The 17,597-nt window shown below is 38.2% G+C and overlaps 1 protein-coding gene across 2 annotated transcripts in view; it reads left to right on the forward strand.

Annotated features, from left to right (window-relative positions):
* Positions 1 to 16,548, forward strand: part of Suv39h2 (suppressor of variegation 3-9 homolog 2) — a 23,723-nt gene extending 7,175 nt beyond the window's left edge. For both annotated transcript variants that reach the window (XM_036188658.1, XM_036188659.1), the window contains exons 3-6: positions 7,415 to 8,086; positions 10,395 to 10,541; positions 13,365 to 13,494; positions 15,011 to 16,548. In XM_036188658.1, coding sequence (XP_036044551.1) covers positions 7,415 to 8,086; positions 10,395 to 10,541; positions 13,365 to 13,494; positions 15,011 to 15,117 — 1,056 coding nt within the window. In that variant the 3' untranslated portion in view covers positions 15,118 to 16,548. The remainder of the gene's footprint in view (positions 1 to 7,414; positions 8,087 to 10,394; positions 10,542 to 13,364; positions 13,495 to 15,010) is intronic.
* Positions 16,549 to 17,597: the final 1,049 nt, after the last annotated feature.

Below are 17,597 nucleotides of genomic sequence, written 5' to 3' on the forward strand. Positions count from 1 at the left end.
TTTTTTTTTTTTTTTTGGTTTTTCGAGACAGGGTTTCTCTATGTAGCTCTGGAGCCTGTCCTGGACTTGCTTTGTAGACCAGGCTGGCCTCGAACTCACAGAGATCCACCTGCCTCTGCCTCCCGAGTGCTGGGATTACAGGCATGCACCACCACCGCCTGGCCCTATTTTTAATATATATTTATTTTTATGTTATGTGCATATGCGCGAGTGTATGTATGTGCATGATCGTGCAGGTGCCTAAGGGAGGCAGAGAATATCAGATCCCTTATAAGTAGAGTTACTTGTGGTTGTGAAACACCTGATGTGAGTTCTGGGAACTGAACCCAGATCTTCCGCAAGAGCAGCAAGTGCTCTTGATTATGAGCCATCTCTCCAGCCCCTCATTGCTGTTTCTTGTCACCACTACCCCCCAGTCTATTTTTTAATGTTCCTCAGAATCTCTTTGCTTCTCATCTTTTTCCCCTCTGAATGTAGATAATTTCTAAGGGGCTGTTCTTGGTCCTCTCCTCACTTGCAGCTGCTTTGTAGGTAACCTTCCTTAGCAGTTTCTATTGGGGATTTGTTCACTCAGAATAATTAGTGAGGTGACACTGTACAAAAGTACTTAATTACAGTGAAGGTGAGTGTTGGTGTAATAGAAGGACCTAATTGTGGAGAGACTGGGCAGTTCTTTCTCTATGAGAACCGTGTTCTAAACTTAAAGAGTGAAAAGACAAGGGGGTGGAGTCCTGATAGAGAAGATAGCCAGACTCCTTCAAGGAGTAGAAAATATGAGTAGAACATGGTCCAGAGTTAAGACGGGCTAGAAGGAGTGCAGCTCTTGACAGGCGAAAGGGTTTTAGGCCCCATCTTGAGGGAAGCACAGAACCATGGAGTCTTTTCAAGTACAGAAGTGGCATGACAGGAGAGCATTACTCTGCTGTTACGTCTTCAGTGGGGAGAGTGTCAGGAGGATGGTACAGCAGTCAAAGCAAAACAAATGAAGACGAGCCCAAGGACTGGATGAAGACTCCTAGGAGTCAGGCCTGTGCTGTTCACTGGCAAGAAAGCTAATAGGACGTCTGGAAGTATGACTCATGGGAGCCAGAAGAAGGGATGACGTCAGTAAGAGAGTACTGAGTAGTTGATAAGAGACAAACTGAGAATATACTGAAGTGAGCAGTCAAAGGGCCACTCATGCCCTGTGAGTGGTTTCTGTGTTAGCATGAACAGAAGAGCCAAAAGAACAAAGTGAAGAATAAGTAGGAGGTATAAACATAGAGTCAAGTAGGACAGACTCTCCAAGCATCCTACTCTTGGAGAGAGAAGAAAAGGTGTAATGGTGTTTATAGTTTTAAAGTTGTATTAAAAAATTGAGTCATAGTTATATCTTTTAAAACTTTTTTTGATGTTCTAAATTGCTATATGCTAAAATCTACTCAATGACTTCAGAGATTCCTTAGCTATATAAACATTTATATGTCCAAGGAAGCTAGGTTTTATGTTGCTCATGAAAAATGGGAAGTGTTTAAATGTTACTTAGAACTAGTAGTGAGGAAGAAACCAAAGAGTTGGACATGTAAGAATCATTGATGGAGTACATCTCTTCTGTTACAGCTACATTGACTTATAGTTTAATATCCTTAGGAGACTGGAGGTTAGGAACCAAAGCCACATGCTACTGAAAATGAAGAAGTTAGTGGGCTAGAAGACCTTGAACCTAAAGCAATCTGAAGTAACCAGCTTTGAAATGGGAAAATGCTCTCTGATGTCACTCAGTGGTGTGGATGAACTTAAACAATGTAGACTGTAATGGGTTTGGTTCAAGTGCTGTAGCATTTTTCTACAGCAGTGTTATTATTGCCATCTTGCTCCTTTATACAGAATAATTAAGGATAATACTCTGGGTGCTTAACACACTTTTCAATGAAGAACAATAGCCCCACTCACAATGATGGGCTTTGTCCCTTGGAAAATTCTTTAAAGTCTATAACTATCTCGGCATGTCTACAAGCACTAGTATACTTACTACCTGGAACAAACAGAATAATGTACATCTAACAGTAGATTAGTATTTCTGAAAGACAGGGCACATATAAAGTGTCTTTTTAGGAATTATAATAACAGAAATCATTAAATTGCAACATTTATTTGTTTGTTTGTTTATTTTCCTAAGACAGGGTTTCTCTGAGAGCTCTGGCTGTCTTGGAACTAACTTTGTAAACTGGGCTGGCCTAGACCTCACAGATCTCTGCTTCCTGAGTGCTGAAATTAAAGGCTTGTGCCACCATTGCCCAGCAACCTCAATTCTTTTTTTTTTTTTTTTTAATATTTTGTGTATGTGAGTGTTTTGCCTGCATATACATCTGTAACACATATATGCCTGGTGCCCAAGGAGGTGGTGAGCCTCCATATGGGTGTTGGGAATTAAACCCAGGTCCTTTGCAATAACAGTAAGTGCTTAACCACTAAGCCAACTCTTCATCCCTATAACCCAAGTTTTAAGGAGTATGAAAGGAGCTTTTAGAAAGGACTTTCCTATGGTTGCATAGATTTTTTTTTTTTTTTTTTTTTTACTTTAGGATCTATAACTCAGGTCTCAGATCCCATCCATCCATTCATCCATCCATCATCTGTCTATCATCTGATTTATGTTATATGTAAGTGTTTTGCCCACTACCTGTATATAAGTGTGCTATGTGTGTCTAGTGCCTGCAGAGGTCAGAAGAGGATGTTGTGTCCCCTGCAGCTGGAGTTATAGACAGTTGTGAGATGCTGTGTGGGTTCTGGGAACTGAACTGGGTCCTCTGGTTGAGCAGCCAATGCTGTTGACTGCTGAGCCATCTCTCCAGCCCCTCAGAATTCCTTTTCTGCTAGTTACTGGCATGAAACCCTTTACCAACTTTCTATTGATTATGCTGATTCTCAACTATTCATATAATATTACTGGTGTTGTGGTAATGATATGAACTATGGTGGTTATCACGGAAAATGGCAGGAACAAAGAATGGAAATTTAGAAAATGTTTTTTGCTGGGTAGTAGTGGTTCACACCTTTAATCCCAGCACTCGGGAGGCAGAAGCAGGTGGATCTCTGTGAGTTTGAGGCTAGCCTGGTCTACAGAGTGAGTTCTAGGACAGCCAAGACTACACAGAGAAACTCTGTCTAAAAAATTATTTTTCTATATTTTCATGTATACACTTAAAAGTTTAGTATTTGTTATGTGTTAGCTATAGTTAGTTAAAACTGATAAACACATTGAGAAGCCATGACTTGTTCTCACTTTTATTTTTTGAAAGTTCATAATATTGTTGTGATTTTTATATTGCATTCATTCTAGTAATCATTTTTGTTGCACATTCAGAAACATTTATTCAAATTTAGATAGTAGTGTTGTGCATGTTTCGAGGTTATGAAGAAACGTTTCCATCCTTTCGCATGAATTGCTCATAGTTTAGCTTAGAAATGGAAACATAGGCAAGTTGACAGTTCTTAGGCAAGAGAGGCAGGATGGATATTATGAAAGGCCTTTGACCTATTTTAAAAAGTGAATGATGGTTTGGAGAAATGGCTCAGCAGTTAAGGGCACTAGCTGCTGTTGCAGAGCATGTAGGTTGGGTTTGCTGCTCACAATTTCAGGTAACTCCAGTTTCCGAGGATCTACTGCCCTCTTCTGGTCGCTAACGGCACTGTACACATAATGCTGCATATACAGGAACATAGGCTTATACACAGTGAATAGGTTTCTCTCTACACCTGATGAGATTAAAATAAATTCTCTAGGCAAATGTCAGAAGGCATTCTAATCATGGAGAACCTGGTAAGCAAGCAGCAGAAAACTATGACTAGTCTGGTGTGTTCAGGTGAGTTCACTGTGTTTAGAGAGTAGTGAGTGAATGGGATTATAGTAGGAAAGTAGTGAGGGTTATCACAGACCAAAAAGGGTTTTTTTGTTTTGTTTTGATTTTTTGAGCTGAGGATAGAACTCAGGGCCTTGTGCTTGCTAGGCAAGCACTCTACCACTGAGCTAAATCCCCAACCCAAATTATTCTTTTTTTTTCTTTTTTGGTTTTTCGAGACAGGGTTTCTCTGTGTAGTTTTGTGCCTTTCCTGGAACTCGATTTGGAGACCAGGCTGGTCTTGAGCTCACAGAGATCCACCTGGCTCTGCCTCCCGAGTGCTGGGATTACAGGCGTGCCCCACCACCGCCCGGCCTGGGTTTATTATCTGTTTTGTCTTTTACATTTATTTATTTAGCATGCCGTGGGTGGGAAATGTACCTGGAATGTATGTAGGGGCCAGAGAACAGCTCTGAGTTGGTTCTCTCCCTGCACAATGAGTCCTGGAGATCAAACTCAGAGCATTAAAGCTCAAATTCCAGTGACCTGGAGTTACCCAGAGAGTTGCCTACGTGACTTATAGATTCATAGCTTTCTCGGATTCTCAAAAGGATAAAAACCCATTCAATGTAAAACGGGGATAAGAAGCCATGCCAATAAAGAAAGTAGAAACAGAGAAAATCATGCATTGGACCCTAAGGAATGTAAAGGTGTGGCTGCTGCTACAGAGAGGTCAGATGAGCTGAGGACAGAAGACTCGATTGGTTTGGTAGTCAGGTTGTAAAGTGAAGTTAAGTGCATATGTATTTCATCCTCACTCAGACCATGGTTTCTGAGAATTGTAAAAAGTATTGGAGTGACCAACAATGAAGGTCAACCAAGTGTTTAGGTTGCCCACAATTACTTGTTGGCATTGACATTATAATTTTAATCTGAATTCAACATTCTCAACTGCAAACTGGAAAAATCCTTCTCTTAACTTTTTTTATGCTTTATTACAAGCCACAGCCTTTGCTTTCATACACAAAAGCAAATATTACACACACACACACACACACACACACACACACACACACACACACAAATTGTCAGTCTCTGACAGTAGTCTTTTCTGCTTTCTCTGTGCTCTTTTCTAATTATCTGACCCATACTGATTTCCACCTTTCTGTTTTAGTAATACTGGTTACATTATTTTGGCATTTAAATTGAATTGCCTTCTGTTGATATTTATTTCACATATTGCCTTAATTATTTTTTACTTCACATATACATCCTAGGTATGACAAAAGCCAAAAAGCTTTCTGGCTTTAATTTGAATTATAGGCTATTAAATTAATTAAATTGCCTTATAAGTCAATGTTTTTTATAAAGTAATCTTATTTTTGAAAAATTGAAATCTCTTCTAGATTTTAAAAATGAAATATACTGGCCTGGCGGCAGTGGCACACACCTTTAATCCCAGCACTCGGGAGGCAGAGCGAGGGGAATCTCTGAGTTCGATGTCAGCCTGGTCTACAGAGCGAGATCCAGGACAGGCACCAAAACTACACAGAGAAACCCTGTCTGGAAAAACCAAAAAAGGGAGTTGGGCATTTAGTTCAGTGGAGAGCACTTGCCTAGCAAGTGCATAGGCCTTGGGGTTCGGTGCTCAGCTCTGGGAAAAAAAAAAGAAAGAAAGAAAGGAAGGAAGGAAAAAGAAAAAGAAATATGTTTATCAAAGACTACAAACCAGAAATTAAATATTAGTATTTCCAAACTGTTTTGTCGAAATCAATCTTGTTTTCAATGTGTATTTTCTGTACAGAAATTGATTAGTTAGTTACCAATGTGGTTACTATATAAGCCTCAGTCATTTTAAATACAAGTGACTTATCCAAGATTAACCTTTGCAGTTACTTGGAAAGTGAACATTAATGATGTCTCATTTCATTTGGGTGGTAATTTAATCATGCAGCCTGTATCCAGCACTTGTCTTTATCAGTAAAAGGACCAGTGCTGTGCTGCCACCTTCTGGTATCAAAGGTCAAAACTAAAGAATTATGGGGAATAGATGAGCTCAGAGACAATGCCAGTTGGATCTCATATCTACTTTTGTAAGTAGATCTGGTACCAACAGTCCCAAATTATCATTACCTGACTAAGGAAGAAATTTTACACCTTGGGCCCAATTTGGCACACTTTGGTGTATAACTAGGCTTTCTATTTCTCCTCTCTGGAATGACCATGTATGCATATATACATACATACATACATGTATTATATACATATAGTTTGGGTACTACATATCCTCAGATCATAATTAAACACATTTTAACAGAAAAAAAAGTCTGAACATTTTAAAGTTTTCAAAATGAGTTTTTATTCATAGGAATTACTGATGGATGAATAGGACATAAACAAACATTAGGGTACTGATAATGAGGATAAAATCAACTCACCTGTGGATGTGCAATTATTCTTGAACTGAATTTGTACTTTAGCAATATGCCAAAGACTCTGGTCTTGTCATTCAGGACTGTCATTTGTCCTGAAGTCATGCAGTTATAATTTTGTGTAATGCTTGCCTGGCTTGTGTCAGGCCCAGAGTTTGAGCTCTAGTATTGTGTGTGTATTGGCCAGAGGGGTGATTAATAGATAATAAAACAATAATTATGTCCATTATGTCCATTCTTGCTTAATATTAAAAGTTACTCAAATTTTCATAGGCAAATTTATTACAATAAGTAATGTTTTTATTAATATCCACAAATTAAGAAAACAACAGGCCAGCAAGATGGCTTTAGTGCATAGAGGCACCTGCCACCAAGCTGGAGCACCTGAATCTTCCTTGGGACCCAGCTGGTGGAAGCAGAGAACCAACTCTTGCATGTTGTCCTCAACTTGCACACATGTACTGTGGTAATAATGTGAGCCGCAGTGTCACTTCCATTCGTGGGAACCACATACAGAGTAGTAGTTGGTCTCAACAATACGTTTAATTCCATATCTGTAAAATAGTTAGCATACAATCCTTTTTAAAGGTAAAGATATTTTACACCACCCCACCCCCATTCTTGAAATTCAGTGCAGTATTTATGCACAAAGTATATCATTTGAGAGTAGCCACATTTCAGGTTCTCAGTAGCTACATGTGGCCGGCTGACTTTTTTTTATCCAGTTTATCTTTAGAACAGCTAAGGAATGTGTGGCCATGACGTTGAGGATATAAGTTCCCACATGTCCAGTGAACATTATTAACTTATAGCCTTTAGAGATTGCCTGCAATTATGCTGGCCATGAGCCACTAGCCTAATGTTTGCTTTGGGACCACCTATTTCCATGAACAAGGTAAATACTTTTTTTGTTTGACCTAATACTGTTTAGTAAATCAATCGTAGGTTTCAGTGCCTTTATGTTTTCCTAGATAGGACCTTTTGGCCTGTTGCCAAATGTCACATTTCACTAGTATGTTTCTGATACCATACAAAAGTTGTTTGTCTGACTTATACTATACTCCTAGAAACTTGTGGCTCTTCACACATTTTGAATTATTAAGAGAAATGCCATTTTAGAGACTGTCGTAATCTGATTTGTATTTTCTTTCCTATTTTAAGGGTGTGGAATATTATCTTGTAAAATGGAAAGGATGGCCAGAGTCTACAAATACTTGGGAGCCCTTGAGAAACCTCAGGTGTCCACAGCTGCTGCAGCAGTTCTGCAGTGACAAGACTAGTTACTTATCTCGGTTAAAGAAAGGCAAGGCAGTCATTCCAAAAAACAGTAGCAAGCCCTTGCCACCTGCTGTTGCTGAGTACATTGTAAATAAAGCCAAGCAAAGAATAGCTCTGCGGAGATGGCAAGATTACCTCAACAGAAGAAAGAACCACAAAGCGATGATATTTGTTGAAAATACTGTTGACTTGGAGGGCCCACCTTCAGACTTCTACTACATTAATGAATATAGGCCAGCTCCAGGAATCATCTTAAACAATGAAGCTACCTTTGGATGTTCATGTACAGACTGCTTCTTTGAAAAGTGTTGTCCTGTTGAAGCTGGAGTTGTTTTGGCTTATAATAAAAACCAACAAATAAAAATTAAACCTGGCACTCCCATCTACGAATGCAACTCAAGGTGCCGATGTGGACCTGATTGTCCCAATAGAATTGTACAAAAAGGCACACAGTATTCACTGTGCATCTTTAGAACTAGCAATGGTTGTGGCTGGGGTGTAAAAACCCTTGTGAAGATTAAAAAAATGAGTTTTGTCATGGAATATGTTGGAGAGGTACATTAAATTCATCCTATGCATATGAGCTTTATACTCTGGGAAAGTTACTTTACCTCAAAATATGTACTTGATATATTTTGACGTTATCATTTACAGATATGTAGAAATTCATTTTCAGGTTTAGGAGAAAAGTTCACTGACATAGTTAGAAATGTAAAACTTTATATGAGCAAATAATAAAATAACTTAATAGTTGGCATTCTTCATAGCCACTGACCAAGGCATATTTTTTATTAAAAAATACACACACACACACACACACACACACACACACACACACACACATACACACACGTTTGGTGTTTTGTTGTTGTTGTTGTTGTTTTGTTTTTTTTGGTTGTTTTTTTTTTTTTTTTTGAGCTGAAGACTGAACCCAGGACCACTGAGCTAAACCCCCAACACGTTTGGTTTTTTTGAGACAGAGTTTCTCTGTGTAGCCCTGGGTGTCCTGGAACTCGCTCTGTAGACCAGGCTGGCCTTGACCTCAGTGATCTGCCTGCCTCCAGAGTGCAGAGTGCTGGGATTAAAGGCATGCACCACCACCACCTTGTGCCCATATTTTTTAAGCATAACAACTATATTTACACAAATGTCCTAAGAAGGAAATCAGGCCTACCTACATACATGCTGACATTGAAACTTTGAAGTTACATTTATTTTATTATTTGGTCCAATATGATTAAAGTTCTTTTTCTATTTTGTATCAATATAAAGGACATTACTGAGCAGAAAGTGTTTGAGTGTTGTCAGATGTGTACAAAAGCATTTATTATATCTAAAAATCACTACCCTAAACTCTAGCCACTTTGAACTGCAGATAATTCTCTAATTACCAAATACTAGCATATTTACTTTGTTAATTATCATATGCATAAGTATCAAAGTAGTGCTCATCATGGGCCACAGCTAAGCACCTTAGTATATTAGCCCCCAATCTTCAATTTTGTGAAAGAGGAGTTATCTCCACTACTATGAATGAAGAATCTGAGGCACAGAGATTTTTAGCTTACAGCAGCAGCCAGATTTAGTTGATAATATATATCACTTTGACTACTGTCGGTGTCTTCAGCTGAACTAATAATCAAGTTGTAATTTTTTTTTAAGATTTATTTATTTATTGTATATACAGTGTTCTGGATGCCAGAAGAAGGCGCCAGACCTCATTACAGATGGCTGTGAGCTACCATGTGGTTGCTGGGACTTGAACTCAGGACCTCTGGAACAGCAGTCAGTGCTGTTAACCTCTGAGCCATCTCTCCAGCCCTCAAGCTGTAATCTTATGAGCAGAACCTGCAGATAATGTGCCAGATCCTGTGGTAACAGGGATGGAACCTAGTCAGTGCCTGGTACTTACTGCTGAGTTAACATCTCTAGTCCCTGAGCGATGATTTTGAGTTGAAGCATTTCCTGAATATCTTCTGAAAAACAAAGCTTTTCAAATGGTTCATTGCATATTTAGCATAAAGTCTCTGCTATGTAACCAGTTTCCATTTGTTATTATTCATAGATAGGAACAATATGCCTTCAGAACAGTGGTTATCTACCTGTGGGTCATGACCCTTTGGAGTCAAATAACCCTTTCACATAGCAGATATTTACATTACAATTCATAGCTGTAGCAAAATTACAGTTATGAAGTAGCAATGAAAAATTGGGGGTTGGGGATTTAGCTCAGTGGTAGAGCGCTTGTCCAGTAAGCGCAAGGCCTGGGGTTCAGTCCTCAGCTCAAACAAAACAAACAAACAAAAAAAATCAGAAAGTAATTTTATGGTTGGGGGTGACCACGGCATAAGGAACTGTATTAAAGGTTCACAGCATCAGGAAGGTTGAGAACTACTGATTTAGAGGATATTGAGAGTGCATCCTCTTGCAAAGGTAGTCTTCTGTTCATCTCTGTCCTGTAGAGCATTCATCTCTATCGTGTGGGTAGCTTCTTGCACAGCCTGATTATAATGAAGACAGTTCTGTATTTCAGCTTACCTCAAAGTTCATTTTTAGTCTTTAATCTTACTTTCCCTCTTTTTTATACTTTTTTTCTATCTAGCTTTTAGTTTATAGAATGTTTGTTTTAATGACACAAATTTCTTTTAAAATATTTGTATGTATGTTAATAGCTTAATGATGTTTCTTTGGTTCCACAGTAGCTCCATACTGTTCTGTGGTTTTGGAGGACACTATGTCACCTGTAGCCCCACTACGCAAGAGGTTGAGGTAGAAAGACCTATGGAGTCACGAAGTTTGAGAGATCCTATCACAAAAAGAAAAACCTATAAAACTATAGTTGTTGTGGTTTTTATCTCCTTAGGTAATCACAAGTGAAGAGGCTGAGAAGCGTGGACAGTTATATGACAACCAAGGAATCACATATCTTTTTGATCTGGACTATGAATCTGATGAATTCACAGTGGATGCAGCTCGATATGGAAATGTGTCTCATTTTGTGAATCACAGTGTAAGGAACATTTATAGATAAGACAAATAACTTAGTGCTGTTTGGATGACTTTTCCTTAACTAAAAGATAATCATTTTTATACAGCCATTCTCATAGCATTTTAATATAAGGGCTGCTCCTGTTAAGTCAGGGCATTATTGCTGTAATATGAACATACATATTGAGGTGTTTAACAGTTACTGTGTTCTACCACAGTCTTTATATCTCACTTCATTTAAGCTTTCCAATAACTTTATAGGGTAGATAGATAACTTCACAGCAGAAGAGGGGAGTTAATAAGCAAGGGAGTTAAGTAAAAGTTTTAAGAATCTCAAAGTTATCTTATAGAAGTTAATACTACTAAATTTCACAGTATGTGGTAACCCTTTACCTTATCCACATTTTATTCTTCATAGTTTCAGTTACCTAGTTAGCTGTAGTCCAAAAATACCCAGTGAGAATTTCTAGAAATAATTCATTCTTAGTTTTAAGTTGTTTGCTATTCTGATTAGTAGCTGAAGTCTCCGGCTGGAGATATGACCCATCCTTTTGTTCAGTGTGTCTACGCTGTGTATGCTACTTGTCAGTCACTTAGGGTTATCAGCAACCATCATAATATTTCTTGTGTTCAGATGACCTTATTTTACTCAGCAATTGCCCAGAACCACAAGATTAGTAATGCTAGCAATTTGGATTTGCCGAAGTGTTTCCTTTAAGCCACAAGGTTAAAGTGCAATAAGACATTTTGATAGAGCTAGACCACTCATATAACTGAAATTGTTCAGGTTTTGCTAGCTGTTAATCTTTTACTGTGTTTGAATTAACAGTAACTTACCAGCATATATGTATAAGACAAACCCCTAGCAATACAGGGTTAGGGACTATTGCCAGTTTCAGGCATCTACTGAGGATCTTGGATTATGGGATTATCCACTCCCACGGTTATGGGTGGACTACTATACAGCTTAAGGTAACAGGGTTGTTTTTGTTTTGAATGTCAGTGTGTTAACATTTTTAAATAAAATTTAAGGATTTTTAGAGCATTCAAGCATTTAGAACTATTTCCCTAAATTAGTATTCTTTAGTTTTTAGTTTATGTTTGAAAAAGTTAGATCTGCAGTCTTTTTTTTAAAGATTTCTTTATTATGTATATAGTGTTCTGCTTGTATCCTACATGCCAGAAAGGGACACCAGATGTCATTACAGATGGTTGCGAGCCACTATATGGTTGCTAGGAGTTGAACTCAGGACCTCTGGAAGAGCAGCCAGTGCTCCTAACCTCTGAGCCACCTCTCTAGCCCCTAGTCTTTTTTTTTTTTAAAAAAAAAGATTTTATTTGTGTGTGTGCACAGGTGCCTGTGAAGGCCAAAGAGCAGGCATCAGACCCCCTAGAGCTAGAGTTACAAGTGTTTGTAAGCCTCCTAATGGGGGTGCTCAACTAAACTCAAGTCTTCTGCAAGAGCAACAAGTGCTCTGAATTGCTGAGCCATCTGGTCAGACTCCTAGGACCACAATTCCAGAATCTTCTACTTTATAAAACTTGTTTCCAGGGGTTGGGGATTTAGCTATTTAGCTTAGTGGTAGAGTGCTTGCCTAGCAAGCACAAGGCCCTGAGTTCGGTCCTCAACTCTGGCAAAAAAAAACAAAAAAAAAACAAAAAAAAACAACTTGTTTCCAAAAACTAAGGGACAATAATAATTACTGGGCACCTTCTGAGTACCAGACAATAAGCCTAGTGAGGTTGATACTTTTTTTGCCATTTTATATATACATGACGGCTAATAAAAAAAGTATGTCTTAGGTAGTACGTCATTTAGCTAATCTTAGAAGATGTAGCCAAGTTAAAATGTCGGGTGGATTGCTCACCAAGAGTTGTGTGTGAGTATCAGTGAAATAAAAGAGACTGTCTAGACTCCCTTTTTGGTTGCCTGGTTTGTTTAAACGTTTGTTTTAAGTAATTCTTCTTAATGACAAATTTGAGATTTAGCTATCCCTCAGTTAGTTTTAGGACCCCCTACAGGTACCAAAATCCTTATAAGTTCCTTGGGTTAAATTTGAAACATATGTAATAACCCATACATCCTCTTTTATACTTTAAATCATCTGTAGATTACTTCTAATGCCTAATAGATTGTAAATAGTTGTATTGTTTACAGACTGAAGACAAGGTCACTCAGCTTGTACATGTTCAAGACTGTGGTGTGATCTTTCTTTTCTATAAATACTTTTATAATCTATAGTTAGTTGACTCTACAATTGGTTGAGTCCAGATGTGGGACCCATGAGTTCAGAAGGCCAGCGCTAATACCCAACACATACTTCCTATTTGGGAATGATTAAAACACCAATTTAGATTTCTTGGTGTGACTCCCTAGATTTTTCTTCTTGCATATTCTGTAGTTTGGTGTTCTCAAAATCCTGAACAAGTCCAAATAAAAGTTTAAGCATGAAACTATGTAAGATAAAATTTGAGTCCCATGGTGCTGATTTTATTTTAAAATATTTATTTAAAATATATACACACACATATATACATATGCCTTATTGAAAGAATTACAAGTGAAATGTCTATGTTATAGATGGAAATTATATTAAAATTCTCCAGGGGGAAAAAAAAACTAAGACAAAAGCGACATATTGAATACTTTGTTTTATCTTTTTGTTCTTTTATGTATGATTGATATATTCTTATACATGAAAAGTTTATTTTGAGTGTACATGTCGTAGGAAGCAGCTTGACTTGCATGAGAACTTAAAGTGATCATGTGGGAGGTTAACCATGTGGTGTGGTACATAGATGAGCATTGTACCAGTTTCACTTAAGCAGGGTTATTCTTTTTTAGTGTGACCCCAATCTTCAGGTATTTAGCGTTTTCATCGATAACCTTGATACTCGGCTTCCCAGGATAGCTCTGTTTTCCACGAGAACCATAAAAGCTGGAGAAGAGCTGACTTTTGATTATCAAATGAAAGGTATGGTTTTCAAGAGTAATTCCATTGGTATTGGTTTCAGTATGACAATGAAGGCAAGTCTTTGACTCACAAACCAAACTAACAGCAAAGATAAAAGAAATCAGTGGGGTGGGGTGGGATACACAAAACAAATTATATGTGGAAAAGATGAAACACATTACTCTGTACTAATTTAAAAATCTTTAAAAATGAAAGAAATTGGGGGAGAGGGGAGAAGTATCTGCCCAAAGGCTGACAGCTAAAGCTAGCACGTGGTCTACTTTCTAAGTCACTGCAGCCTGGTTTTTCTTAGGGCTTCCATTTTGGAAGCTGGTTTATCATAACACCTTTCCTCAATACAATTAACAAAAATATAGTATTAGTAAAAATTAATAAAAATAAAATAAAAAGGTTTTGAACTTTTACTAATAGATAAATATTGACAAGATTAAAAGTATGATTTTAATTACATATGAATTATTCTAGTCCTTGAATCTAGCTTTTTTTTTGGGGGGGGGGGTTGAGACAGGGTTTCTCTGTATAGCTTTGCACCTTTCCTGGATCTTGCTCTGTAGACCAGGTTGGCCTCGAACTCACAGAGATCTGCCTGGCTCTGCCTCCCAAGTGCTGGAATTAAAGGCATGTGCCACCACCGCCCGGCTTGAATCTAGTTTTTTTTTTTTTTTTTTTTTTTTTGAGCTGAAGATCGAACCCAGGGCCTTGTGCTTGCTAAGCAAGCACTCTACCACTGAGCTAAATTCCCAACCCAGAATCTAGCTTTTTTTAAGTAATTATATTGGCTGTGTTGTGAATATTTTCTATGAACAATATGCTTTATATGCTGTTCCTGCTTGGCCTCACTGCCTGTGCTCTTAGTGATATAAAACAGAATAATTGTGCATTGGACTTTCTCAGTAAACTTTATCATGGCAGATATTCACATTAGCCTAAACCATCCTTTCAAGGTAAGTCAGAATGTTCACATAAGTACAAAACTATTTGCCTTGGGAGTTAACCAATACCTTAAGAAAGTAAGCACCATTGCTCACTCCAGGACAGCCAGGGTTCCACAAAGAAACTCTTGTCTCAAAAAACCAAAACCAAACAAAACAAGATTTAAATCTGTTCTAAAGTATCTTTTTTTTATTTACTTGTTTGTTTGAGACAGGGTCTCACTGTGCATCCCTGGCTGGCTCGGAACTCCCTGTGTAGACCAGGCTGGCCTCAAACTCACAGAGACCCACCTGCCTCTGCTTCCCGAGTGCTGAGATTAAAAGCATGCCTGACTATGCCCAGCTAAAATGTCTTTTTTAAGATAAAGATTTGTGTATGTGTCCATGTGAATACGGGTACCCACAGAGGCCAAAAGGGACATGGGATACCCTGGAGCTGGCGTTTCAGGCAGTAAGTAGTAAGCTGCCTGACATGGATACTAGGAACTGAACTCTGGTTCTCTAGAGGAGCATAACTACTCTTTACCTGCTGAGCCATCTTCGAGCCCCTGTTCTAAAATCTGTTTCCCTCTCTGTATTTCCAGGTTCTGGAGAATTATCTTCAGATTCTGTTGACCACAGCCCTGCCAAGAAAAGGGTCAGAACTGAATGTAAATGTGGGGCTGAGACTTGCAGAGGTTACCTCAACTGAAACTTCAGGAAATGGAGATCATGAATGTGTTTTGTTTTGTTCTAAGAACTGAAAAAGTATTTGGGATGCCTTTCTATTATCAAGATTATATGTATATTAATGTACAACTTGTGTCTCAAGGTATTTACAAAGTACTTACTATTGCTTCTGAAAAGGACTGCAGGACCACATAAACAGAATATACTTAGTGGTTACATACTAAATATGGAAAGTGAACTATTTACAGATCACCATATATTTAGTTAAGAAATCTGAATAGACTAGTGTCCCTTTAGTGTTTGAAAACAATGAGACGGTGGTTGTTATGAAACCTTTTACTATGACTCAGATAATTCAGTTTAGGCAAATGTACAAACTTTATTTTGTTTTACTATATTGTTCCTGCTTAATACTCACTGGTCTTGTATTTGAGACAAAGAAGCAACACTGAATTTTTTTACTATATTTTCTACTTTTATATTGAAATATTGCCATCTTAATGATATATTTCAGGTATAAACGTAAATATGAAAGATTTTCTCATTTTGAAGCAATAGATACCATTACAAAGATTGTATGTCTGAACCTGAAATTCTTAAAAGATTTTTTAATCCTGTTGAAGAAAAATCTAATCACCTTCTCTAGAAGTCCATAGTGGCTGGCCATTATGCTTCTTTGAAAGGACATAACAGTGTGACTAAGAGGATCCATCAGAGTGCCAGGCAGGGTACATGAGTACAAAGTGAGCCACAGCATGAACGAGGTCCACAGAGTACCTCATCGAAACCGAAGAGCAAGATCCCGGAGAGCACCTGTCCCCAATGGCAGTGTGATTTACATCATGTTACTGTCACTGCCAGGCAGTTTTCACATTTCTACTAAATTTAATTATTTTCCCATTTTCTGCATGTCCTTGAAAAGCCACCTATATTTGAAGATACTTGTTTTATACAAGATTTTTTAGATAAGATAAAACTAAGTTTGGCCAAAGTTATGTCTGATTGAACTTTTATATAACCTATGGGGATTAGATGGGGTTTTTCCCTGTGTAGTAAAACCCAATAAAGAAAAAAACTTACTTTCATCTTTCTGGATCTGGGAGTTCTAATCATGGTGTCCAGTGTGAAGACCAAAAACAAACAAACAAAAAAAGAAATGCAGCAAATTATCCCTTTTTTGGTGTCCTGATTAAGATGTACCTAAGCTTACTGCTCTGGGCTTTAATAGACTGTAGTAAGCTCAAGTAAAATGAACGGAATTCAGCACTTCCTTTAGCTTCCTAACTCTTAACCTGTTTTGGCAGAAGCTACAATGTTATTCAGAGTATTGCCTTCACAAGGCTGCTTGTTCACAATACCTAGGATACACTGTTTGAATATTTGGGGCTTCATTGTATGTCTGCTACCCAGAATTTTCAGAATGTGTCAAGAAAATATATTTTTTTTAAATGAATTTCTTTTGTTTTTCTTTGAGAATCTTAAAAACATTTCAGGTCTGGTTTCCTCCTCCCCCACCCCCCACCCCCCATGGCCAAGCTCACTCTGAAGTATTCTCAGGTTTTTTGGTGTTTGGTTTTTGGTTTTTGTTTGTTTTGGGTTTGTTTTTTTTTGTTTTTTTTTTTTTTTTTTTTTTTTGGTGTTTTTTTGGTTTGGTTTGGTTTGGTTTTTCGAGACAGGGTTTCTCTGTAGCTTTGGAGCCTGTCCTGGACTAGCTCTGTAGCCTAGGCTGGCCTCGAACTCACAGAGATCCACCTACCTCTGCCTCCCAAGTGCTGGGATTACAGGCGTGCGCCACCACTGCCCGGCCTATTCTCAGGTTTAAAGACGAGATTTAAAAAAAAAAAAAAAAAAGAGTGTTTTGATTGTCTAGATATTTGGTCTTATTTACTATTCGGGTTAAAAGAAGAGAGGGCAAATGGGGAAAGATGATGCTTTGTCCTTACAAATAGAAAGTTAATGGGTCCTTAAGATTTTGTGGGGTGGGAATAAGTCTTGAGGTACGGTGTTGTGCAGCTCAGGCTAGCCTTGAATTTGCTGTGTCGCTGAGGATAGTCCTGACAGGAACTTTAGCAGGAACAGAGGCTGGAACCATGGAAGAACACTGCTAACTGGCTGGCTCCCAGGCTCATACTCAGCCAGCTTTCTTACACAGCCCAGGCATATCTGCCTAGGGATGCTACTGCCCACAGTGGAATAGGCTCTCCTATATCACTTATCAATTAAGAAAATCCTCCACAGACATGCTATAGGCCAATTTAATGGAGACAGTTCCTCAGTTGAGGTTCTCTCTTCCTAGGTGACCCTAGGTTTGTCAAGTTCACGGCTGAAGCTAACTATGATAATGTATATACATTCATTTTTGTATATGTGACTCTTCTCTAAAGGTAGTGTGGCTAGCCACTAGGGTTCTTGATGTATCTTGGCATTTTGAAACTCCTTAACCTTTTGTAATTTATAACCTTTGAAAAATGACATAACCATTACAATTCATCCTGCTTGCTT

Source organism: Onychomys torridus, chromosome 5, assembly GCF_903995425.1.
Source record: "Onychomys torridus chromosome 5, mOncTor1.1, whole genome shotgun sequence".
NCBI classification, from domain to species: Eukaryota; Metazoa; Chordata; class Mammalia; order Rodentia; family Cricetidae; genus Onychomys; species Onychomys torridus.